Raw genomic sequence first — 27,781 nt, 5'->3', positions numbered from 1 at the left:
ATGAATTTCATATAATAAATGTATAGTACTGTCCACTTCCTGTTTTCTTAGCCTTAAAGGGATTGTACGGTATAAAAATAAAAACCAGGTAAATAGATAGGCTGTGAAAAATAAAAAATGTTTCTAATATAGTTAGTTCATTTAATGTATAAAGGCTGAAGTGACTGAATGTCTAACATAATAGCCAGAACACTACTTCCTGCTTTGCAGCTCTCTTGGTTTCCACTGATTGGTTACCAAGCAGTAACCAATCAGTGACTTGAGGGTTGACAGGTCATAACTGTTTGCTTTTGTATCTGAGCTTAATGCTAAGGATCAATTGCAAACTCATTGAACAGTTATGTCCCATGTGGCACCCTTCAAGTCGCTGACTAACTCTGAGTTAGAGAGCTGAAAAGCAGGAAGTAGTGTTCTGTTTTGTTAGACATCCAGTCACTCCAGCCTTTATACATTACATTTTTGGCCACATAACTATATTAAAAAAAAAAATTATTTTGTACAGCCTATCTATTTACCCAGTTTTTTTATACTGAACTGTTCCTTTAAAATACATGTGCATTGGCAAAAAAAATCATTAAATGAGAACCAAAGCTTAACTAAAGAAGTAGCTAGTTTTATGCTTCTGTACCAGCCCAAAGCAACCAAAGCCCTTTAGCAGTCAAGATCTGTGTCTCCAAAGATGCCCAAGTAGCTCCCCATCTTCTGTTCTGATGATTCATTGCACATGCAACAACAAATCCCAAAGTTTCCTACTTCAGTTTGTTTTCCCAGTTTTAGCGTACGGTTAGATAAATATCTTTTTTGTGGCGCTGGGGTGGTGAGGGTTTCATTGTGCTGCTGCATGCGGAACCCTTAGTACACTGTTGCAAAAATGGAAACATGACATCAGCGTGTAATCCGGCCAACAGAAACATTACGCTTTGCTATGCTGCGAATCCTAAAATGCCCCCTAGCATAATCATAATCATGTAAAGAGAGTAACCACGAAACACTGCTGGAGTTATTGGATAAACAGTTCAACATGTTTTTTCAAAAGATGCCCAAAACCACAAGCGTTCATTTAGCTCTGGAGATTTTAGAAATGGTAAAATAAATATAAAATAAATTCTTTCCAAAGCTTTTGAGGCCGTATAGATTTGCAGAAATGTAAACAAAGTGCTTCGGGGGGCTCTTAAAGTGTCCGTCCCCCTTACAAGTGACTTTCAGAATCTGCTCTATTGTATGGGGTGAAGGAAAGAATGAGGGGGGAAAACCTTCTTTTTCAGAGGTGGTTTGTAAAATAGTGAGATTGGTTGGCCTTTTGCAGCACTAACTCTATTGTCCTCTTCTGTTAAAGGAACAGTAACACCAAAAAATTTAAGTGGATTAAAATAATTAAAATATAATGTACTGTTGTCCTGCACTGGTAACTGGGTGTATGCTTCAGAAACACAACTAAAGTTAATATCATCAAGCTCAAATGTAGCCATGGGGGCAGCCATTCAAGCACAGGCCACTCAGTAGATAACAGATACGTTGTGAAGAATCCCATTTTATACTACATAGATCATCTTTTATCTGCTGTGTATCCTGTGCCTTTTCTTCTTTTTCAGCTTTGAATGGCTGCCCCCATGGCTACACAACAGATTGTTTATATAACCTATTGTAGAGTTTTTTAAGCAAATAAGTCAGTTTTACCATCGCAGGGCAGCAGTACATTATAGTGTCATTCCTTTTAAACACTTTCATCTTTTGGTGTAACTGTTCCTTTAACAACAACTACAAAGGGCCACAAAATTTTTTTTTAAAAAAACTAACATTTTTTAAAAAGTCTTTATTTAAAGTTACACTAAAACAGTCAATATCGCATCCACCCTATGCACTTCATGTTTTTTTTAGTACTACAGTAGCACCAATACATTCCTTGTCACAGCTGGGCTATCTCATTGGAAAGATTAACCCAATATTATTGAAATTTGTCTTTACCCTTAATAGCCCAATTTGGATCACCCAGCAGTGCAGGACAAGGCATGTCCAATGCTCCTGATCACCCGATACAGGCACCAAATGGGGGAAATCGGTCAGTCTATTTTTGCCCATTACACGTATACAACTTATACACACACAGATGGTTGTACAGTTCAGCCAAAAACCAAAATTTTAAAACACAAATCTGTGCACGTGGCTAGCATTGCGAAGTGGAAAACAGATGGCAGCCAGGTGCTGGGCCATTTTGATGAAAGCAATAGTTTTCATATTTACCGTAGCCTGTTATGGACTCCTACAAGACCGGTTTGAGAATCCCTTCATTCAATCAACACATTTTAATTAATGTTATTCAGCCAAACCCAAACACAGGCAAGAAATATGTTCCTATTTTAGCACAAACTACAAAGTTAAAATGCTATTTCTAGACTGACTCGAGTCCCTAATTTGCCATACATCTGTCTAATGTACACCTTTGCTAGAAGGCTATTCTATTTATTGGTCATCCTTTCATGTTTAAACATCACTCACATTCCTTACATGACTTTAACGTCCCTCATTCTCAATTCTTTGCACAGAATACTTTCCCTTCCCACCAATCAAAATCCATCCATCAACCACCTCATCCACCATAGGTATCCTAATAAGTTTAGGCTTTAATGGCAAGGACATATGGAGTGCTTTAATGCCTATATAATGTCTTTTTGGCTCCTCTCCACTTCTTCCTGTTCTGACTGATCAAGAGTTTGGCCCACCTGATCTCACTCATCCCCAGTACAGTATCCATCAATTGAGTCCCACTGATCAAAGTGTCATATTCCCCACATCTCTCTAAACACCTGGGTCAACTGGCATTCTATTTACCCCCTACAGTCCAAAGATCGTTGTTTTACCTACCTTTCAAAGTCAAGTTTGTGCTTGGCACGATTCTTGAAACATGAATTTCATGTTTTAAACTTTCAAGGCTGCCCACAGATGCATTTATGCAAACAAAATATATACATCTATATTCTATGGAATGTGCACAAAATCAACATATAAGATTTCTTCCCAATCCATCCCAAAATTCTGCTTCATCCAAGAAGAAAAGTCTGGACAATATATTTCTGGATAATCCTGATACTGGGGCTATTTATGTGCCAAAATTAATATTTCAGAAAAGAAACTCAACTGGTTCTGTAAGTCAGTTTGCCCAGAACCCCAACCACATAGTTGGCAGCGTGTCCCTAGCGCATCGAACAGAAAACAAACAATAATTCTAGCACTTACTGCAACAACCACAGAAACTAAAGCTCTGCATTTTTCAGATTACTTTTAATGGCAAAAAAAGCCACCTCATGTGTTTGATTGACTTGTGGGCTGAGCAAGCAGAACCCAGGGACACCAAGGTGCTCATCTTTGTGTGACCCACAGGAGACTGGTCATATATTGTGCAGCCTGGTATCAGTTTCTCCATTAGCAGCCAATTACTTTTCAACATTTCAGTGTGGGTCACTGGCCATAATGGGATTTCTTATTGACATTTTAAAGGACATGTAAAGGCAAAAAAATAAAATCCCATTTTTACTTTCTTTAATGAAAAAGAAACTCCAATATACTTTAATTAAAAAATGTCTACCGTTTTTATAAGAAACCTGACTGTATGCAGTGAAATTCTCCCTTCATTTACTGCTGTGGATAGGAATTGTCAGATGGTCCCCAACTGCTGAGCAGGGAAACAATCATACTTATGAACAGCAGGGGGAGCCCCAGCCTTACTTCCCAGCCATGCAGAACTCAAGCAGCTTTGTTTATGACGATCCCTAAGCAGCCCAGACCACACTGAGCAAGTGCACAGTCTTAAGCTCCCCATAGACGCGACGATTCGTCTAGCTGAACGACCGATTTTAGGGAAGTTCGACCGATCCTTCGAAATTATCGTGCGGTTAGTGGGATTCGAACGATCGTACATCTTACGATTTTTCAGCCGACATCTGTCAGGAAATTGATCGGCCAGGTCAAAAAATCTTTGTCGGCCCCAGTGCAATCTATCTATGTTTGCAGGGCCAAGCAGGCAGCTACCCTTTGTTTTCCTGGCAAATTGGTCTTTTTAGTTGATGGTAAATTCGTACGATCGTTCTGAGAAGATCGTGGTCTCATGATCAGGATCTGATCTTTTAAAAATCTCAACATCTATGGCCAGCTTTAGTCTTGCAAAGATGTTTAACAAAGATGACAGCCCCCTGTAGCCAACTTTGAAAGCATAAATTATTTGTTTGATTAGGCTTATGGTGCAGTAAGTTCATGTTTATATTTAGTATACAAAATACAGCATTCCAAGCCTTATTCTATTTTAGACTTTACATGCCCTTTAATATTTAGTATTATCTGAAAATTTCCAAAATATCCCCTTCATTGTAAAACAAAATTCTTCACAGTAAATCCAAATTTCTGTTACTATTAAGGTCCCCGACACCAGTATAGGATCTGTTATCCAGAATGCTCAGGGCCTGGGGTATGGCTCTCCATACCATAAATCACCATTTGCCAAAAATATGGATTATTGCAGTCTAGTTACCATTAGGAACAATGTCCTGTTTTATTATTACAGAGAAAAATTAAATCATTTTAAAAATGAGAATGATTTACTTATAATTGATTCTTTGGGAGCTGGCCATTAAATAATTCAGAGCTTTCCGGGGATAACATTTTTCCGGATAAAGGATCACATACCTGTATTATAAATTTACAATTTATTTTGAATTATTGCACAATAAAGATAATGTCCAAATTTGGTTATTTTAATTTTGCCTGGTATTCATTATTAGAATAGCAGAACATGGCAAAAAGCTGAAAGTCAACTAAAAAACATACATTTGCTAAAGGCAACAGGACAGAACTGCCATTTTTGTTCTCGTTGTTACTGTTCCTTTAGGGCAGAGACACACGTGAAAATTCAGGGAGATTAGTCGCCCAGCAACAAATCGGCTCTTCTTTTGGGGACTAATCTACCTGAACTGCCTTCCCGCCGGCTAGAATTTTAAATAGCCGGCGGATGGCACTCAGATTGCTTTGTTTTCTGAAGTCGCCTTAAGTTGGCTCACAAGGAAACTTCGGGCGACTTCGGAAAACAAAGGGCTCCGAATGCCATCCTGCCAGAGATTTAGATTCTAGCCGGAGGGAAGGCAGTTCGGGGAGATTAGTGCCCCAAGAAGAGTCGATTTGTTGCCGGGTGACTAATCTCCTCGAATCTCCACGTGTGTCTCTGCCCTTAATGATTGGGCGTGCTATACTAATTAACAGATGCAGAACAAAATGCTCCAATTGCTTGTTATGAGACAGTAGAAAGTCATTAAACTTGTATTCGCAGACATTTATAGCCCTGCTAGGTAGAGAGCCTTGCCTGGCTGCCTGGAAAGGAACAATAGTGATATAATGTTTGGCTGCAATTGCGATCGAGGGTTTGGCAGGCGGCCCGGATCCTGACAGCTTTAAAATGATGTTGAAATACTGTGTGATGGAAACAGAAAGCTTCGGTCATTAGAATGTATGCTGTACAAGTCGGACAGGTTTTTAGTAGACATATCTCTCAGGAGTGACATGCTTGGATTGCTATATTTTCTCCTACATATTATACGAGGCAGCCATTAAGCTCATTACCAGCAGGGATTCCCATCTAGATATATGCCAAGCTAGCGTACTTTACTTACTTTACATAATTTCATATCATATCCTGTTGCTTATTAAAATGGTTCCACGTGTATAATTCAAAGCACTACCAGTATTTGTCATCTCTATCTCTATACTAAGAATCAGAATCAGATTTGTTGTTGAGATCTTTCAGCTTATGAAAATACTATTTCTTGGGAATGTTTCTGCAAATGTTATTGGAAAACAGATCACAGTGTTGCAGAAGTTGCAGTCCACAGCAACAGAACACGCCACGGTTGCTTTACATAGTAACATAGTAAGTAAGGTTGAAAAAAAGACACACATCCATCAAGTTCAACCTTTTAGGTTTTTTTTTTTAAAATCTGCCTAACTGCCAGTTGATCCAGAGGAAGGCGAAAAAAAACATCTGAAGCCTTTTCAGTTTGCCTCAGAGGGGGAAAAAATTCCCTCCTGAATCCAAAATGGCAATTGGACCCTTGATCAACTTGTTTTATGAGCTCCCATAACCCTGTATTCCCTCACAATACTTTGTTACTGCCAACACTGATGTTCCTTATCATTTTTGTAAGTACTACATAGCATATGTTTTACTAAACATACAGTTTACAATGCCATTAATGATAGACTGGGACTAATTTGTAAAGCGAATGTAATAATATAAATGCAACCTTGGATCCTTGGATCCAATGAAGGTGTGAAAAAGCATATGAGCATTTTCATCAGTGCAGACAACGTCTTAGCTAATATTGGCCTAAAACCTGATTTTGAAAATAAACTGAAAGCTGCTCTCGCCTCCAGGTATACTGCTTTTTGGAATGGCAAAGGAGATGTCTGGGATGTCAGGATCCATTGCATTTAACCTATTTGGAGATACGGTTCTCACTGCATTTGATGTTTTTCCAGGTAATGGATCTTTCCATAATTTTGATCTTCATACATTAGGGGGCCCATTTACTTGATTGCTCGAGTGAAGGATTAGAAGAAAAAATACTTTGAATTTCGAATGGTCGAATATGGCTATTTCGACCATCGAATAGGCTACTTCGACCTTCGACTACGAATTCAAATCGAATGATTCGAACTAAAAATCGTTCGACTATTCGATAGTCGAAGTACTGTCTCTTTAAAAAAATACTTCGACACCCTAGTTCGCCACCTAAAACCTACCAAAGCCAATTTTAGCCTATGGGGAAGGTCCCCATAGGCTTCCTAACAATTTTCTGATCAAAGGAAAATCCTTTGATCGATGGATTAAAATCCTTCGAATCGTCTGATTCGAAGGATTTAATCGTTCGATTGAATGATTATTCCTCGATCGTTCGTAGGAATATCGCTAAAGCCTTCGACTTTGATATTCGAAGTCGAAGGATTTCAATTCGGCAGTCGAATATCGGGGGTAAATTAACCCTCGATATTCGACCCTAGGTAAAAATGCCCCTCAGTCTACTAGAAAATCATGTAAACATTAAATAAACCCAATAGGAGGGTTTGGATCAAGTATAAGGTACTGTTTGATTATTTCACGAAAAAAGGTTTTCCGGATAACGTAACTTACCGTAATTTGGATCTACACATAAGTCTACTAGAAAATAATTTAAATAAAACATAAACCCAATAGGCTGATTTTGCTTCTAAAATGCTTCTAAAAAAATCGACAGAGAAAAAAAGGAATAATTTTCAAAAATGCAGATTATTTGGATAAAATGGAGTCTATGAGAGATAGCCTTGCTGTAATGGGGAGCTTTCTGGATAACGGATCCCATAACTGTATTAGAAGCTGTGACAGGAAATTTTGGGCATTGTGACTCCCCCCCCCCACAGCTCTTACAATAAGCAAACTGTGGGTAATGGCACTGAACTGGACATGGCAATTCAGGTAAGGTGCCATGGAAAAAATATTTTCTGGAATTATTTTTTTTCTGGTTTAAGGTATGAAGATCCAAATTAAGGAAAGATTCATTATCCGGAAAGCCCTAGATCCCAAGCATTCTGGATAACACGTCCCATACCTGTAGACTGTAAATACACTTTACTAACTTAATAGGTAGGTAATGGGTATCTATATTACTTGGGTTGGCCTACCATGCGCCTAACCAAACAGAGCTATGATCTATTCATTATCATCAGGCCAATATAAAAATGCAACGGGGGGGGGGGGGCATCTTTGCTCATTTGCAAATCAGCAAAGAAATGCAAGTGCACAGAATGTGCAAAGAATAAAGATCTAGGAAAGCGTTTGTTTCCATTTCAAAGATGCAGACATCAATTCACAAACAATATTAATGAACTAGGCCAAAGACAAGATGGCACATGGTGTACAAAACAGCACAGCAGTCAAAAACAGAGGCCATTAAAAGTAGAATATGCACCGTTGTTCTTTTGTTTTTAGACAATCTAAGAAATTAAAGCTCTTTACACAGAAACATTCATTTTCGCCATATATTTCTAATGAATAGAAATATGGCACTAGCCATATCCGTTTGCCTCAGAGGAAGCATTCTCCATAGACAACACTAAACGCAAATATGATGCTGGCCAATTTGGTTTAAAATGGTTGAGAATTTCATTGTTTTATTATAGCTTGCAATAATCAACACCCCCACAAAAACAGGATGCTATCTCAAAAAATAAATAGGGGAAGATAACCTTACAAAATAAAAGTAAAGGCATTTTAAATAATAGTTACTGAAATAATGCCCATGTTTCACAAGAACAAATTAAATGACTGTTGGGTGTTTGGTATGTTCACCAACTTCATATTCTAGATATTTACCAATGGGTGATACAGCAGTGTCAAAAATCTCTCCATATCACGTCTTACAGACTAGAAGGGCTTTGGCATACATACGGTTTTGAGGTGGTAAAAATGCCCTTCTCCTGTCACCACTGAAAAGAATTGGCGAATGCTCTGCCTATGGTAGGTGCTGTGGGTGGGCCACATTTGGAAATAACAAAGTGAGCATTTACTTAACTCTGACTTATCAATTTAAGGGGTTTTTCATAAAGACTTTTTCCAATTACTTTCTATTTTCTATGTATGTTTTTCTAATATTGAAATGTAAAGTGTAATTTTTCACCTTCTAAAGCAGATCTGGGAGGGGGGTCGCCGACCCTGTAGACCAGTGATCCCCAAACAGTAGCTCACAAACAACACGTTGCTCACCAACCCCTTGGATGTTGCTCCTATTGACCTCAAAGCTGGTGCTTATTTTTGAATTCCTGGCTTGGAGGCAAGTTTAAGTTGCATAAAAACCAGGTGTACTGCCAAACAGAGCCTCCTGTAGTCTGCCAGTCCATATAGGGGCCACCAAATAGCCAATTACAGCTCTTAATTTGCACCCCAGGAAGTTTTTCCATGCCTGTGTTGCTCCCCAACTCTTTTTATTTTTGAATGTGGCTCACGGGTAAAAAAGGTTGGGGACCCCTGCTGTAGACTGTTGTAAATTGTTACATTTAGTTGATACATTTCTTATTTTTGTACCTGCTGAGCGGAACAGGCAGCTGTTAGAATTGATACAATAGTTGCTAATACTCCAGAGGTTCTGCTGAGAAATGGATCAACTAAATGTAACAGCGCAAAAGTTGCACCTGAATTACTGAGCTGTCAGACTGAAACACCAGGGACATTAAACTTTAAACTTAGATTTTTGGAAAAACGATAATAGAAAGTGATTGAACAACTTCTTTATTTCTGGAGAACAATCTGAAAAAGTGTTTGGAAGGTGAACAACCCCTTTCAGTCAGGGGAACCCAGAAAATAGCCATGCAGCTGTGGAAAACTATAACTCTCAGTATACTAAACAACATTAACGCTTGGAATTGTTGGTAACAAGTGTCTACGTTTCTATTTTGCCTTTCTCCCTCACTGTACCTCCGTGTACCGGTGTAGTACATGGACCTGGATCCAGCGTTTTATGAATAGATAAGAATTGTGTTATGGCTGCGCAGGTTTATACCTCACTTACCTGCAGACAAGAGTAGCAACGATGACACACCAAACGGTACAGCAACAATCCGCATTTGTGTTCTCTTCTGTTTTCCGGTGACGGCAGCAGAACCAGAAGGAGTAGAAGAGCAGGAAGAGAAGGTCAAGAGCCAGGCAGGAGAGAGCGACACAAGCCAGAAGCATCAAGGACTAGAAGAGAGAAGCATGTTATATGAGACCGTGATGTCCAATTTTGTCATACAAAGCAGCACAACAAATAGCTTATTGTTCCATTAGAAAATCCAACCTGTATTTAAACTTTACAATATATTTCTGAACACTAATAATAATACAGTTCCTGAGATATCTATGTTTTAACAGAAACAATATGGCACCGTTCACCAGTAGAAGAGTGTTCCCTGCCCATGGAATACCTGCATAGCTCAGGTAAAAAAGAATTATTCAAACCCACCAACTGTTAAGTATATAAAGTGTTAACGGAGTGGGTTTTAAACAAAGAGGGTGGAATATATTATCACGCTAAACTCACCATTTACTTAAGGCAAGCGTGATAGCACCTTTCTGTAGGCAGCGCTGCAAAACTCCTACGTACCAATACATTGTAACACGAAAAGATTAACCCATGCCAAAAGCACTGAGTCACACGCCAACTACATCTTTGGAGCTGCCATACACATGCCTGTAATTAAAGTTACACATAACCCAGGAACCTGACACCATAAAAACGGCACAGCCAATGCTTGCAGCTACTTCAAATGGCAAATAATCCATAGACAAGAAACATACAGTAATTAGGGTTCAGGTTTCTCAAGTTCTTTACGGGTCAGGGCACACCTGACCTGGCCTGTGGATGACATCACAAAAGGGGCTGGGCGAGAGGCGCTCGTCTATAAAAACTCAACACGGAAGTTGGAAGCTGGCATTTGGAAAGGTTGAGGGCGGGGAGAGCAGTAAGAAGAGCTCAACCCGCACCCACCCGCGACACGGAAAGGAGCGTGCAAGGTCGGCCCGAAGCCGTCCGACCCGCAGGTCCAGAGGGTATCGGGCCGGCCCGCACATCACTACTGCAGGGTCAAAGATAACAAATGTATCAACTAAATTAAGAACAATTAGAAAATAGAAAGTAATTAGAAAAAGTCTTAATATCTGGTGATCTATCGGAAACCAACTGAAGTGAAAACAGTGTTTGAAGGTGAACAATCCCTTAAGGGACACACTGGGCGATTTGGGGAGATTTAGTCGCCTGGCGACTAATCGCAGCGACTTTTCTCCCCGAATGCTTCCCCTCGCTCTGCGCCTGGCTAAAATGAAAAATCGCCTGCGCTAATCACACGCGGCGATTCGTTTTCCGAAGTCGCCCGAAGTTGCCTCACGAGGAAACTTCGGGCGACTTCTGAAAACGAATCGCCGCGTGTGATTAGCGCAGGCGATTTTTCATTTTAGCCAGGCGCAGAGCGAGGGGAAGCATTCGGGGAAGATTGGTCGTGGAAAGTCGCGGCGATTAGTCGCCAGGCGACTAAATCTCCCCAAATCGCCCAGTGTGTCCCAGCCCTAAATGTTGACAGATAAGGGGCAATTATGACATAACACCCTGCTGTGACTGCAACAATGCTGAAATTCTAAATAAAAATGATGTATCGGGGGGGGGGGGGACACAACAAAATTTCACTTTTTCACTTAGTTCACCAAATGGATTTAATGGAGTTTTTTTCTTTCTTTTTATGCTTACAAAAAAGCATACTGATCCAAAAACCATATTCCCATGACAGGTTCAAATTTAAAACAATGATGCCATACAAAGAATTCTATCAATATCTGTAGACCTTTAGTAAGTCAGCCATATGGTGCCAACTACAAAGATTCTACATTGAGGAATGTCAGCAATATATAATCAACTCTTCAAAAGTTTATTCAAGAATATGTTCTATAACTTGACAACTGGAACAAAGCTCATGCTGTTTGCACTGTGGTTTGGAAGCCCACACAAAGGTTTGTTTAAGTTGGCATAAACTCAACAGCAAAGAACAGTAAGTTTGGTACTTTGAATCAAGACATGACAGCAAGCTGAAAAGCACCCGATTGTCATACTATATTTTGGAAAAGTTCTCTTTCTAATACAAGTTAGAATATTTGGTTGGGCCCAGATCGCACACGACTTGATATAAAGTTTGTAGAGCTACACTAGGGCCATGAATATCCTTATTGACGGTGCTTAGTGATGTCATCAGTTATAATCGGTGCCAAGTGATGTCATTTCTGTAAAGGCACAGTGAAACCTGTATTATAATAATTATAATATATATTATAATAAATAGTGTACCCTCTGTTTAAAATATGAGAATATTCTAAACTGGTGTTTTTATATGGTCATGGAACCAGGGCTGTGGAGTCAGTACATAGTCCTCAGTTTATGGTACCATTGACTACGACTCCTCTGTTTTTTTAAAGGAACCAAAACCACTATTTTGGATTCGGCCGAACCCCCGAATCTTTCATGAACGATTTGGATTAATACCGATCTGAATTCTAATCTGCATATGCAAATTAGGGGAGGGAAGGGGTAAACATTTTTTACTTCCTTGTTTTGTGATAAAAAGTCATGCAGTTTCCCTCCCTGCCCCTAATTTGCATTCTCTTGCAGAAGGATTCAGCCGAATCCGAATCCTGCTGGCCGAATCCCTAACCGAATCCTGGATTCGGTGTATCCCTAAAAGAATCAGTGACACCAAAAACTGAATGTGTATCGAAGTAATAAAAATATAATGTACTGTTGCTCTGCACTGGTAAAAGCTGTGTGTTTGCTTCAGAATTAATTATTTAATGTATTTTCCATATTGATTGGTAGAAGTTAAGTACACAACATACAAAGCATTTTACCACTGCGAAAGCTCAAATATATAAACCACATCTTTTGGTAATTCTAAACCAAACTCAAAATTAAACTACATGAACCAAAAACAATTGGAAAACCTAAAACAAGATCCTGGCATATAGCTGTAAGATAGCTATTAAATACAATCCACAATTAACTAAAGTATCGTTCAGAATTGCTTCTGTCGTATGGTCCTTCATAGAAGCTCTTAAATCTGATTTGATTATTTTCAGCACATTTATTTAAAGATATTAGGAGTCGTATTTGCTATATTTTTGGTGACTCTGACTCCAGATACCCAAAATTGCTTCAGACTGTGAATACACAGCTCTGCAAGGAACACCTTCTATTTTAAAATAAGGGTTACAGAATTTCCTATGACAAGAGCCATGAATATCATGATAAATGCAAGGTTATGCACTTTGGCAAAAATAATATAAATGCAAGTTATACACTAAATGGCAGTGTGTTGGGAGTTTCCTTAAATGAGAAGGATCTAGGGGTTTTTGTAGATAACAAATTGTCTAATTCTGGGCAGTGTCATTATGTGGCTACTAAAGAAAATAAAGTTCTGGCATAAAAAAGGGCATTAACTCAAGGGATGAAAACATAATTATGCCTCTTTATAGGTCCCTGGTGAGGCCTCATCTGGAGTATGCAGTGCAGTTTTGGACTCCAGTCCTTAAGAGGGATATAAATGAGCTGGAGAGAGTGCAGAGACTAAGTGCAACTAAACTGGTTAGAGGGGGGAGACTGTCAAGGTTGGGGTTGTTTTCTCTGGAAAAAAGGCGCTTGCGAGGGGACATGATTACACTTTACAAGTACATTAGAGGACATTATAGACAAATAGCAGGGGACCTTTTTACCTATAAAGTGGATCACCGTACCAGAGGCCACCCCTTTAGACTAGAAGAAAAGAACTTTCATTTGAAGCAACGTAGGTGGTTCTTCACAGTCAGGACAGTGAGGTTGTGGAATGCACTGCCGGGTGATGTTGTGATGGCTGATTCAGTTAATGCCTTTAAGAATGGCTTGGATGTTTTTTGGACAGACATAATATCAAAGGCTATTGTGATACTAAACGCTATAGTTAGTATAGGTATGGGTATATAGAATTTATGTGAAAGTATGGAGGGGTGTGTGTATGGATGCTGGGTTTTCATTTGGAGGGGTTGAACTTGATGGACTTTGTCTTTTTTCAACCCAATTTAACTATGTAACTATCCTGTAAAATATATCCTTACCAATAGAGCTTAGGGGGGTCATTTCAGTCACATGACTCACTGAAACTTGTGTATTATAATAAATAATGTACCCTTGTAAAATATGAGGATTCTGGAAGTCCCCTCGGAGTTCCATGACCATATAAAAGGATGAGGCCAAAGGACTTAGAAAATCCTTATATTTTACAACAGGGCATACATTATGTACTATATAATGGACAGTGGAAAAGAAGCTCAGTCCCTCCAGCTGTAAGCACAGGAATAAAAAGATAGGACATGGAGCAACAGACATGCAACAATCTCTATGGAGAATCCTCCTACATAGTCATTACCCACTGAGCTACAGACACAGCAGATGCCTAGTAGAGCTGCTATTTTCGAACCAGGAATGCAAATAATGGCTCTAAATAGATAAAGCAAAAAAAAAAAACCACTCACTTAATCTGGTTGATTTCGGTCTTCATTTCATCCACATAATCCACATTTTTAAAAAGTATTTCCTTTTTTTCTATAATATATTACTATAATAAAGAAACAGTACCTTGTACATGACCAATGATTTTCTAGTAGACTTAATGAAGTTCCAAATTATAGAAATATCCATTATCCGTAAAGCCCCAGGTCCTGAGCATTCTGGATAACAGGTCCCATACCTATATAAGTCTACACAGTAATGGAGTGATGTGGAACTAAGGACAATATCCATTTTGTTAAAGAATATATTTAGAAGTACAGGTATGGGACCTGTTATCCAGAATGCTTGGGACCTGGGGTTTTTCAGATAATGGATATATCCATAATTTGGAACTTCATACCTTATTAATGCAAACATTAATAAAGCCAATAGGCTGGTTTTGCTTTCAATAAGGATTAATCATATCTTAGTTTCGATCTGTTTTATTATAACAGAGAAAATTTGGATAAAATGGAGTCCATTTGGATAAAATGGAGCTTTATTTAAAGCAGAGTTCAGGCAAAACGTACTTGAGAATAAGCAAGTTCAAATCTCGGATAATAGATTTTAATGAATAAAAGAGATTTACCTGCAAGAATCAACAATGGGAATGCAATGCTTGGATAAATATATGTATGCCCAACAATACCAACAGACCTATTGAGACTGAGGAATTTTACAGGACTAACCACCTGAATATAATAAAACTACAATATATAGAGCACAGTCTCACATAATTATAAACCACTGCACTGTATTTTATTCCACTGTAACGATCATGGGACTTATACACAGGTCTCCCTTGTATAATGTAGCCCCTTGGCTTGCAGTAATTCCATTGTGTAGCTGAGGTTATACATGTTTTTAAGATCTGCTCCAGTACCTGTTTTTAATAGAAACATAACCGGAGATTCCCAGGCGTGCACATCTGTTTTTATAAATGTACAGGAAAATGAAAGAGATTAGGTAAATATTTATACACTTGGAGTCCGTACATTAACAGGCACCGGTAATAAAACGGTAATGAATTATATATTGTTTTACACTTATTTATACAGGTTTCATAGGGTGCTGAGTAATAGAGAGCTGGAGAATGAGGCTGAACATTTCAAGGCAAGATTAAACAGAAAAAAAAACCAACTCCAGCGTCTGGGGGACTATTGTAAAGCAGACGGAACAATTCCAATAATATATACAATATACAATACACAATACAATTGAATAAATCAGCAACACACTTTTTGCTGCTAAATGATTTCAATATACTATATATCACGCAAATGAAAAAAAGAAACATATGAACAGAACAATATGTGAGTGACCCTAATTCACAGAAGGGACAAACTGTAATTCTGTCCAGAACACACGGAACATGTGCAGTGTCACGGACACTTCAAAGATGGACTTATAGGATCAAAGATGGAGGAGCTCCTGTGTGAAATTTCACGGCATGGGCCGTTACTATTGTAGGTAGGGTTGCCACCTGTCCGGTTTTGACCAGGACAGCACGGTTATGAAGGTCTGCCCGGGTCAAAACTGCCTGCCTGTTTTTCCAAATTAGGAAAACTGGGCAGGATTCCCTATGATTGATGAAACAGTCAGTCGCCGATCACCACATCATAGCCCCACCCCTGCAATCAGGCCCAGCCCCTATTGCATCACAGCCCAGCCCCTATTGCATCACAGCCCAGCTCCGGTTTAAACAGGGCCAAAAGGTGGCAACTCTAGGGGGCACATTTACAAAGCTCGAGTGAAGGATTCGAATTAAAAAAACTTTGAATTTCAAAGTGTTTTTTGGGCTACTTCGACCATCGAATGGGCTACTTCGACCTCCGACTACGACTTCGACTACGAATCGAACTAAAAATCGTTCGACTATTCGACCATTCGATAGTCGAAGTACTGTCTCTTTAAGAAAAACTTCGACCCCCTAGTTCGGCAGCTAAAAGCTACCGAACTCAATGTTAGCCTATGGGGAAGGTCCCCATAGGCTTGCCTGAGTTTTTTTTGATTGAAGGATATTCCTTCGATCGTTGGATTAAAATCCTTCGAATCGTTCGATTCGAAGGATTTAATCGTTCGATCGAACGAATAATCCTTCGATCGTTCGATCGTAGGATTTGCGCTAAATCGTTCGACTTCGATATTCGAAGTCGAACGATTTTAGTTCCTAGTCGAATATCGAGGGTTAATTAACCCTCTATATTCGACTCTTGATGAATCGGCCCCTAATTGTAGGGCTGATAAAATGCTGGGCTGGTATAGTAAGTTCAGCATATAAAATGCAGCATTTACAGTGACATTCTATTTCGGTCTCAGTTAAAATGCAAACAGGGAAACATGATTTTCTACTTTTATTATAGCAACCACTTACACAATTTATATAACAAGCCTCTGTATTAGATTAAGGTTATAGGGCTGCATTTGATATTTAATTATGTTAAAGCTCTGTGCAACTTAAGCTGGCCATAGATGTTGAGATTTTTAAAAGATCTGATCCTCATCGTGAGACCACGATTTTCTAGGAACGATCGTACGAAGGGGAGCTGCCTGCTTGGCCCTGCAGACATAGATAGATTGCACTGGGACCGATAAAGATTTTTTGACCTGGCCCATCAATTTCCTGACAGATGTCGGCCGAAAAGTCGTAAGATGTACGATCGTTCGAATCCCACTAACCGCACGATAATTTCGAAGGATTGGTCGGACTTTCCTAAAATCGGTCGTTAGGCACATAAGGAGGAAGTGGATTGTTTGCTTACATGTGCAGTTTTCTGCTAACAGGCTATCTGGTAAATCATTCCAATCATTGAACCATGGACTGGAGCTTTCTTTCTCCGTTAAAATAAATGTCATTCATCCAATGCAGCCCAAGGGCACCCACTTACTCCAGTAAATGTGGAACAAGCTCCTACCCCAGGAGTAAGTAAAATGCTCAAGGGTTTTTACTGTAAGGCTGCTTAATTAAGGCATGGATATTATCCAAAACAATGTATTGCACACACAATGTATAGCACAGCCTCTTTTATGCTTTGGTATGCATGTTGCACATAATACTTTAGGTTTTATTTAAGGCCATTACTTACTTTTTTTTTTCAAACCAAATAGAAACATTCATACGTTTGCAGTAAAAACTGTATCGTATACATGCAGGCCTAACATTTTCCAAAATAATATAGTATAGTAATCAACATCTAAAAACAAGACAGGCGTTTTATTTATGCCAGGGGAAAAGATAAAACAAAATTGTGTATATAAAAAAAAAATCACTATAAGTAATTGACCACTCAATCCCAAACTGATTTAAACTATAAAAATGATTTCCCATTAAAGGACCAGTATCATCAAAAACATTTTTTTGAAAAATGCGTTCGTATACAACGAAAAAAAAACACCAAGACAAATGAAACTTTAAAGTCGCAAAGTCTTTATTAATAACTTACCGAAACTCCACTTGCGCTCCTCTTCAGAGAGCGATCGGGGGGCCAATCATGCGCCACTAGATTTCTCTTCCCTGCCTTCCATATAAGAGATAGCCAGGGAGGAGAAATGGAGCGCTGCACAATGTATCGTTACCGTGTTGCCTTTTCTGAGGATCAGAAGCGGAGTTTCAGTAAGTTATTTCTTAAAAAAGGCTTTGCGATTTTAAAGTTTAATTTGTTTTGGGTGGGTTTTTTTTCGATGTATACTAACGAATACTTTTTTTAAAAAAATTTTTTTTTATGTAATTGGTCCTTTAGGGGGCATAGTCCCTTTCACTTTAATTTTGCTTTAAGGGCAGTTGGCTGCAATGAACAATACTTGAATGACAATTACCACTTGACCCAGAATTCTGGTACATGCTAGAGTCTTGAGCTGTGTGGGCCTCTCTAATTAGGCTGAATACAAACAGCAGACCAGGAGTTAATCACCTTACATCATCTGGCCAGCTTACTTTAAACAGATTTCAGCGATGTGATCCAAGTTTAAATTACAGCTGAGGCCAGGAAATGCTCTCCCAGTTTCATAGGACTGCTGGCTGCCGGTGTCTAGGACTTCAGCCTATTCTCTGTGCTGGCAGCCCTCCAGCATTCTCTTGCTGCGGTGAAAAAGTCCAAATGCTCTTCTCCATTTCCCACTGCCTGTCAGGAAAGTTGTACCTTCCTTAGTGCAGTAGAGATATAATAATACACAATGTTTAATATATTCAAAGTGAAAGGAAATGCTTAAACACAAATTCATTCCAAAGGAAATGCTTATTACACACTAATATTAACCACCCAGGCACTATTACATACTGTACATGCTTGGTTTATACAAGTTCTTTGGTCTATATAAACACTCAACTCTGAAACATGGTTACGTCAAAAGATATGTCTCTCATCCTTAGATCACGTAAGGCAAATGACACATGGTGCTACTTGATGCCGCGATTTGTCCTGGCTACAAAACACCAGAAAATACCCTGCCATAGACAATACCGAGAAGTGCCTCTGCTAAAACACTCAAAATGTCCAATCACTTGAAAATGCATACAACTGCAATAAGCTTAAACAGTACAATTTAAATTGACTTTAAAAACGTAACCTTTATAGTTAGGTAAATATTGGTTACTTGTTAAAGGAACAGCAACATCAAAAAATGTGTTTTAAAGGAATAAAAATATAATGCAGCATTGCCCTGCACTGGTAAGGATCAGTCCACACGAGCAGATCCGGGGAGATTAGTCGTCCCAGCGACAAATCACCTCTTCTTCGGGGGCGACAACCTCAGCTTGTTTATATGAACTATAGTAGTGTTTCTGAAGCAAACACATCAGTTTTACCAGTGCAGGGCAACACTACATGATATTTTCATTACTTTAAAACACTTACATTTTTTGGTGTTACTGTTCCTTTAAGGCTAAAGCCACGTGGGTTCGATCTCAGCACCAACCATGGGCAGTAGCCTCCTTCGTTAGCGCCTGGAACCATTGTGCTCACGTTTCTTTGCCGAAATCCCCCGAGTGTGTTATCGCCAGAGCAGAAACAACTGTTCTGGACGCAAATAGAAGAGAAAGGATACTGCCAGGGATAGGGGCTGAAATCAGTCTGTGGAATTCAACAGGCTGATGGTGGTTCACCTTTCAGTTAACTTTTTGTATGTTATAGAATGGCCAATTCTAAGCAACATTTCAATTAGTCTTCATTATTAATTGTCTATACTTTTTAAATTATTTGTCTTCTTCTTCTGCCTCTTTCCAGCTTTTTAATGGGGGTCACTGACCCCATGTAAAAACAAATGCTCTGTAAGGCTATTATTTATTGCGATTGCAAGTTTTTATTACTCATCTATCTATTCTGGCCCTCTCATTTTCATATTCCAGTCTCTTATCGAAATCAGTGCATGGTTGCTAAGGTAATTTGGTCCCTAGCAACCAGACTGCTGAAACTGCAGCTGGAGAGCTGCTGAATAAAATAACCACTTTAAGATAAACGTTCCTTCTCGTTACTATTATATATTTATCACTTGTATTAATGAAGCGTTTACTGCATAATGAACGCGCTAGTCCTCATCTCTACAATCTGTGTGCAAATAAAATAATAATGCCGTTCCTATGATTTTCTTCTGCTCTGGGAGGGGGGGAAGGTCGCAGTCCCTGTAAACTGTTCTAAATGGATACATTTAGGGGCATATTTATCAAGGGTCAAATTTCGAACTGAAAAAAACCGAAATTAAGTCGAAGGTTTTTTTTTTTTGGTCTAATAGGTCAGTTTTTGATCGAGTAGGTCCGTATTCGGCCCAATTCTAATCGTACGAATCGAAGGAATAGCACACGATTTTTCAAAGTCAACCAATTGACTTTAAATAGGTTGTAGGAGGCCCCCCATAGGCTAAAACAGCAATTCGGCAGGTTTTAGATGTTGAATGGTTGAAGTTGAATTTTTAAAGAGACAGTACATGATAAATTTCAATATTCAAATTTGGACTATTCCCTAGTCAAAGTACACAAAAAATAGCTCAGAATTTCAATTTTTTTCATTTGAAATTTCACCTCGACCTTTGATAAATCTGCCCCAAGTATGCATTTCTTATCTTTGTCCCTGCTGAGCAGAATCCCTGGGTTTCATTACAGGCAGCTGTTAGAATTGATACAATAGTTGCTAATATTCCACAGATGCTGCTGAGAGATGTATCAAGTTAATGCTGCAAAATTGTAACGGTTTAGAGTCTTCATTAGAATTATTGAGCTGCCAGACTCAAACACCAGAGACATGAACAATTCAACTTTAAACAGATTTTGAAAACACAGTAAAAAATAAATAATGGAAAGTCTTTATTTCTGGGGAACAATCTGAAATTGAAAAAAGTGTTTGGAAGGTGAACAACCTCTTTAAACGGCATGTAAAGTCTAAAATAGAATAAGGCTAGAAATGCTGTATTTTGTATACTAAATATAAACATGAACTTAATGCAACACAAAGCCTAATCAAAAAAATGATTTATGCTTTCAAAGTTGACTACAGGGGGTCACCATCTTGTAGCTTTGTTAAACATCTTAGCAAGACTAAGACTGTGCACATGCTCAGTGTGGTCTGGGCTGCTTAGGGATCGTCATAAACAAAGCTGCTTGAGTTCTGCATGACTGGGAAGTAAGGCGGGGGCTCCCTCTGCTGTTCATAAGTATGATTGTTTCCCTGCTCAGCAGTTAGGGGCCATAGGACTATTCTAGCCACGTGTGGTCAGTTTCACCTTGATGTGGGGACGGTGGCTTCACAATTTCATTAGCATAATGTTGTAACCAAAAAAAAACAAAACATGTTTTTGAAAACACATGCATTGGCACAGATATTATATTACTAATGAAACAGGGGACCAGGGAATGTTTCCCTTTCTTTTGCTAGGGTTGTCACCTGGCCGGTATTTTACCGGCCTGGTCGGTAAAAATGATGGCTGATCCCAATGTTATTAATAGGGGAAAAAGGCGAATATATAGAAAGGCCGGAATTTTTTTTCGGAAAAGGTGGCAACCCTATTTGTAGCTAATTTAGCCGGATGACTTGCATTGTCCTTATTTTTACTTAGCCTTGGAGTGTTCACACAACTCCATTTTTTGTATAAATCTGCTCAGAATGTAATCCAAGACCTAAACAGCAGTAGTGATCAGACATGACCCCCAGTGTTCTATAATAAATATTAATGAGAGAAACTCCACTAGATTTGAAATTAAGTAAATTCCTCAGTAGCCCCCAAGACTAAAATTAGACACTATTCAAAATGCTACAAATGTTTGTATTGAAGAATTCATCTATTCCTGTATGCCAAAAAAAGAAAAAATATAAAATCTGGCGCTTTTCAGCAGAAAGAGGAAATAAAGGCACTAATGTGTACATTGTTTTGCTGCCAATGTGTGAAACAATAGTTTATACACATTTTGGATTTCCTCTAGTGCCAACAATGCTAATTTCCTTAGAAGAAAAGCAAGATTGAATATAGATTGCTCTTTTGAGCCTGCCCTCATCATGCATTACTTAAGGAGACTTGAAATTCTCTTTTTGAATTTGGAAAAGGAGAATGCTGGACAAACCCTGCTCAAAAGATAATAGAAAGTATCTCAGTATCTTTAATGGACGAGTGTGAAAGAGCATAAAGGAAAAGAAAGAGAAATAAAGGACACACAAGAGTGCATTTGGTTGGATGTGGTACCCTAACACAATGTTATAAAATAAAAAGCACATGGGAGGGCATTGGTTACATGTGGTGGCATTACACAATGGAACAATGGAAAAGAAAGAGAAATGAAGTATAGGGTAAATATTACCAATAGAAATGCTGTACAAAAACTCAGGCTATTAATTTCAAACAAAGTAGACGGCATGTCCTTATTAATGCATGTATTATGCATAGACAGTAGTAACTTCTGTGTACAACACAGCATATAGTAAAGGGGAAAAATAGAGAAAAAAATAATCAGATCATTACGGACCATGTAGCCGTGCAGCCAAAGGAAGTAAAACTGCACAGATCAACTTATTTGTAGAAAGGGGAAGTACGGCTATTCTAACTTCCTCCTTGCAAATTCTGCGTTGAACATCTTTGTAAGATATTGGAATGCAATATCCATTCCCAAAGTTATTTCTGATTTAGACCTCACAGCAAGGATTCTCTCATTTAAAGTCTGTGGACCAACAGAAATGCTGCAACTAAATGAAATGAAATCATAAACCAGGAGGATGTGGTTCCATCTGAAAAGCAGTGTAAAGCTGGCCATAGATGTTGAGATTTTTAAAAGATCCGATCGTCATCGTGAGACCACGATTTTCTCGGAACGATCGTAGGATCGTACGAATTTACCATCAACTAAAAATACCAATTTGCCAGGAAAACAAAGGGGAGCTGCCTGCTTGGCCCTGCAAACATAGATAGATTGCACTGGGACCAACAAAGATTTTTTGACCTGGCCGATCAATATCCTGACAGATGTCGGCCGAAAAATCGTAACTGCACGATAATTTCGAAAGATTGGTCGGACTTCGCTAAAATCGATCGTTCGGCAAGAAGAATCGTCGAGTCTATGGGGAGCTTAAGGGCTTTAGCACATGGGCATATTTGGGGAGAGTTAGTCGTCTGACGGCTAATTGCCCCTTCTTCGGGGCGACAATCTTCACAAACTGCCTTCCCCCTGCCAAAATGGAAAATCACCTGCGGCAATGCACTCGCGGCGCTTCGATTTCCGAAGTCGCCCGAAGATTCCACGTGAGGCAACTTCGGAAATCGAAGCGCCGCAAGTGCATTGCCGCAGGTGATTTTTCATTTCAGCTGGCGGAAAGCAGGGGGAAGGCAGTTCGGGGAGATTGTCGCCCCCGAAAAAGAGGCGATTAGTCGCAGTCGACTAAGTCTCCCCGAATCTGCCCATGTGCTAAAGCCCTAAACCTACATTGCTGCTTTCCACCCAAGACTTATTTTGTCAGTAGTCAACCATTGCAAGACTCTAGCCTGTGTGTGGGTCCAACACATTCGCCTTTCTGAACAATCAAACCCATGTTCTTTTAGATATTCAATATAAAGACTTGACAATTAAAAGGATAGGGATGTGGTCTGCAGCTGCTGGCTCCCCCCCCCCCCCCCCGTGTAATCTAGTCTTTGGTCCAAGGGTCAATCAGATAATCCAAATCTTTAAAGTGGACCTGTCACTCAGACACAAAAATCGGTATAATAAAAGTCCTTTTCAAATTGAACATGAAATCCAATTTCTATTTTTGTTAAAGCATTCATAGCTGTTGTAAGCTCAGTTAAAAATCTCAGCTGTCAATCAAATATTGCCTGCCCCTCCTCTATGCCTTAGGCAGAGGCGGGGCAGACAATTACTTTCACTATTCATTCAGCACTTCCTAGATGTAACTGCTCTCCCCACATTCCCCCGTTCTCTTAACCATTTCATTGTGTAGCCAGGGCATGGGGAAAGACATTGGGTCCTCCAAGGCTTGCCTTAAAGGAGAAGGAAAGTCTCTAAACAACATTCCCTAAAAATCTCAGCCTTAATATAGTCTCTAACATATTCCCCCAGCTCAATGTAATGTTGCTTAGTTTGCCTTTGTAATGGCAAAGTCAGGTCCTGCTATTAAGTACCTGTTTCAATCCAGAGCTGCTTCCTTTCTCCTCCAACAGAGATTTCCCCGGGCAAACACATGCGCACCTCACTGCTGAGCTGCTGCTGCCGTTTTTTTTTTTTCTTCATTAGCATATTCAGCCTGTACGTGCTGAAAGTCTTGCCCTCGTTAGCCCCGCCCACTTAATCCCATTGTCCAATCGGAACTCTCCTCTGTTTTTTCAAGACAGTCCTGCACAGCCCCTCTCCCTAAAGCTGCAGTTTACAGTGTAGGAGACACGGGCGGAAGTGATGTCAGCAGCTTGAAAATGGCAACTGCAATCTATTTAAGAGAGGGCTTACTTTCAAGACAGCAAGCTGGATAAATAATGCTCATCCAGAAGAACTGCTATAGCTGTTTGGGAGGCAGAAGTATGGTAATTATATTAAAGGGATTTTCATGTAAATCCTTTCCTTCTCCTTTAATATCAGTGTCCACAAAATGGCTCCTGCCTGCTTGATGTAATTATGAATTCCCAGACTAAAGGAAACAAGATTCAAGTAATTTATATAGTGTAATTAAAGTTCATAATGCTTGACTAATGTGATAAAATAGGATTTTGTATAATTTTTTTGGGTGACGGGTCCCCTTTAAGCAATCTTCTATGTACACCCAATTGTTTCAGTTTTTAACCAAAATTAAGATTGTGGCTGCAGGTATCCTTTATGAAATATGTTTCTTAAAGAACATGAGAAGCAGTACAGCAAACAAAGTGAGTGATACTTTAGTGAGTGATACTTTTAAAGCATTTTACAATATTTCCTAAATTCCAATTTAAAGATTTTAAGCTTCCTGCATTAAAGAAATGAATTATACAGGCACTTACAGGATGTATAAAGCAGAGTAGCATTTTATACCTTTAAAAAAAAGAATAGTTCCAGACATATGCAATACGTTACAGTTCTCAGAGTAATGAGGTTAATTAATGAGGTTTCCAAACGGCCATGAAGAAGCCAGCCAAGAATCCAAACAAAGGCGCACACTGATAAAACATGATGCCTCTGAATCAGGAAACTTTGGCTTTCCCATTTTACTACAGAGGAAATAGAAAGATTCATTGGCACATAATAAAACTAACCCTACTCTGAGTGAATGTGATAGAGGCCTTAGATTGTAAATTCTACTGGGGTATCATGTTAATGATGTGCAGTCTTTATCAATCTTTGTGCAAATGTGTCTGGGCTATATAAATAATAGATAATGAATAGTATTAAGCAAAGGAGGCAAAGCAGACCAAGCACTTGCAGGCCCAAATCATGAGGATTTCTCTGTTGATTCACTTCTGCTCTTTCTTATCTTACATAGAAGCAGGGTTGCAATCAATGGTGAACGGGCATTTCATTCTCAGTATGACCTCGAATTCCCAACATTTTTATATACAAACATAGGGCACCTGTTCTTGATTATAACTGCATGCCAACCTTATTACAGTTTATTTATTACATTTCAGGGATTACCCATAGGGCTGTATAAACTACGGCAATAGACATTTTATCAGAATTGAAAGCTATTACACTATATGCTGTGGGAAGATCACGGAATGGCATCCCCCCCGTGTTATTTTGCAGATGTTTTACCTGGAGAATTCCACCCCCTGTACTCAGAGAAGAATCCACAGCACTTGATAGGAAAATTCATTCTAAACCTCTTATCAGCTCAGCTCATAAAGTGTAATACAGTAGTTTAACTGGTTACAGAGCGGCTAAAAGGAAAGTTGTGTTATGAACTCTCACTCCCTCCCACTCTATCCGGCCAGGTTTTATTTCTTACGTAAAATGCATAGTGGGATTAAAATGAAATGGTTAGAGTAGTTTATAGTTTGGGATTACACGAGAAATGTATTTCCTGGCAATCATATGACTGTAATTCCTTTCTAGTAAATCTCCAAATTTCCTGGTGGGGGTTCTCTATACAGACGATACCCTGTATATTAAAATACCTAGGTTAGGCTAATGCCACAGTAGTAAACATTTTGCAGCAGTTTAGAGCAAGAGCTCTACTCGGAGTTGTGCCAAGTTGTATGCTGAAGTGCATAGTCTACCAGCTTCTCTTGAGAATGTTCTATTTCGATTAGGGATTGGATATATATATATATATCTATATTTTTATAACACAGACATAAATTATTCCTCAGACTGAAAACCATGATAGTCTGCAGGGACCATTTTCCAGCCACATATTGGCCTGGCATAGTCATTCAGCCCCTGCCTCACCTTGTTCCACTGTGAAGATATGGATTCTGGGTCTCAAAGTCTGGTGTCCCTCAAAGTGGGACACCATAATCTATGACTTAAAAACCTGAAACAAAGGCAGGATGGAGTTGAATGACTTCCAGCCTAAGGGGGTGGAGAAATGGTCCCTGCAAGTCAATGCCATAAACTACCATGGAGTCCTCTAAAACTGAATCTATCTTTCGATCTATGCTTCCTTTCAAGGATAGCACTGGTAAGCAGGTAACTTCCATCCATTGTGCATAGATACAAAGTCATCTGTTTGCACTAAGTACAGCCTTCCAACACATTTATCTGAATCATTAAATACGATCAGGAAAAAATTACATTTATTGATATACTGACCTGTTCAATAGTGTAATTATGTAAAAGGTATTAACTGAGTTGAGGGATAGACAATATATTATATCATAGTTCAAGCAAAGAGCAGCAACCCATAAACTCACATTTGGTCTGTCCGTACAAGTGTTGCTGCTATCATTTGTGTGCACTGATTCACTACATTACTCATAGCATTAAAGGGGTGGTTCATCTTTAAAGGGATACTGTCGTGGGAAAAAAAAAAATTTCAAAATGAATCAGGTAACTTAAAATGGATATTATGTAACTATGGTTGCTTAAAAACTATACCAATTTTTCTACTTTTTTTTATACTGATGTAGTTAAAAGCTGGGAAAAGTAAACCGCGTAGATGGTCAAACAAGTGAAAGCCAGACAATTCCACAAAAACCCTGCAAGAATCTATGATTCACTTTCTTAGGCATTGAGTATATTGGAGTCCTTGTTGGAGAAGAGATGATGCCAATTTTCCAATGGTACAAGTCACTAGTGAAAGGGATATTATATTGATAAACAACTATAAAATCTGTGAGAATTCTTAAATGCATATAGAAATAATGCTTAGAATAAAACATTCTCTTTCATTATGCAAAACTGTTTTTCGTAAGCTGGCCATAGATGCAAAGATCCGATCGTTCGAATCCTCGAATGATCGGACTTCGACATCTCCCGACCTGCCACTAACCATTCAGATCAAATAAAGTAGTAAAAGAACAGATCAGCTGATGTTCTGGTCCTGACAGCAATCGAACAAAAGTTATGTCCGACAAAAGCTGGTGACAGTCTCCCACTGAAAATCGTCAGATTGGCAATACATGCAGAGAAATTATCGGCAGCCGATCGACGGGGATGAAAAATGTCGGGACTCTCCACACACGGTCCGAAAATCACGCAAATAGAGGATTCATATGATCGGATCTTTGCGTCTATGGCCAGCTTTATTGTGGTGGAATCCTTCTGTAGGATACTCATTAACACATTTGGTTGGATTTTCTATGTGTACATCTGCTGAAAAAGTGTCCTATAATTGCTCCAAGCCTATAAAGTGGTAACATGAAAAGGTTTTTATCATGGGTATTCCCTTTATCAGACATAACAGATCTCATCAGGAGATAACCACTGTAAAAACATTTTATGTTACCAGTTTATAGGTTTGGAGCAAACACAGGAGATTGTTCTAGCATGTGCATATGGAGTTATCATGATGCAATGCCCTCAACTTTGTTTGTTTGTAATAATTAAACATGACAAGCTGAAAACTAAGTTACGAATTAGCACCTAAGCTGGTCATACAATGGCCAATGGTTGAATCTCTATGTTAAGTGCGGCAAAATACACATGCTGTATAGTCATTAAATTTGAATAGTAAACTCCATTCATCAATTTACAATCCTTACCAAGGACCCTCTAATTATCTTTTGTATGCAGTTATTAGAACTGTGTGCAAACTTTCCAAAATAGTGTGAGAAGAGAATGAGTTTTTAGTGTCAGA

General features: G+C 39.0%; 1 protein-coding gene across 4 annotated transcripts in view; it reads right to left on the bottom strand.

The window, feature by feature from the left end:
* Positions 1 to 27,781, bottom strand: part of ttyh3.S (tweety family member 3 S homeolog) — a 94,184-nt gene that overhangs the window by 44,849 nt on the left and 21,554 nt on the right. For all 4 annotated transcript variants that reach the window (XR_001933252.2, XM_041577747.1, NM_001092244.1 and 1 more), the window contains 1 exon segment: positions 9,582 to 9,751. Coding sequence is in view for 3 of the 4 variants with exons in the window: in XM_041577747.1 (XP_041433681.1) it covers positions 9,582 to 9,751 (170 nt within the window). In the remaining variant the exon portion in view is untranslated.

The sequence above is a fragment of the Xenopus laevis genome, chromosome 9_10S (genome assembly GCF_017654675.1).
Source record: "Xenopus laevis strain J_2021 chromosome 9_10S, Xenopus_laevis_v10.1, whole genome shotgun sequence".
NCBI lineage: Eukaryota > Metazoa > Chordata > Amphibia > Anura > Pipidae > Xenopus > Xenopus laevis.
This window is presented reverse-complemented; position numbering and strand designations above follow the sequence as displayed.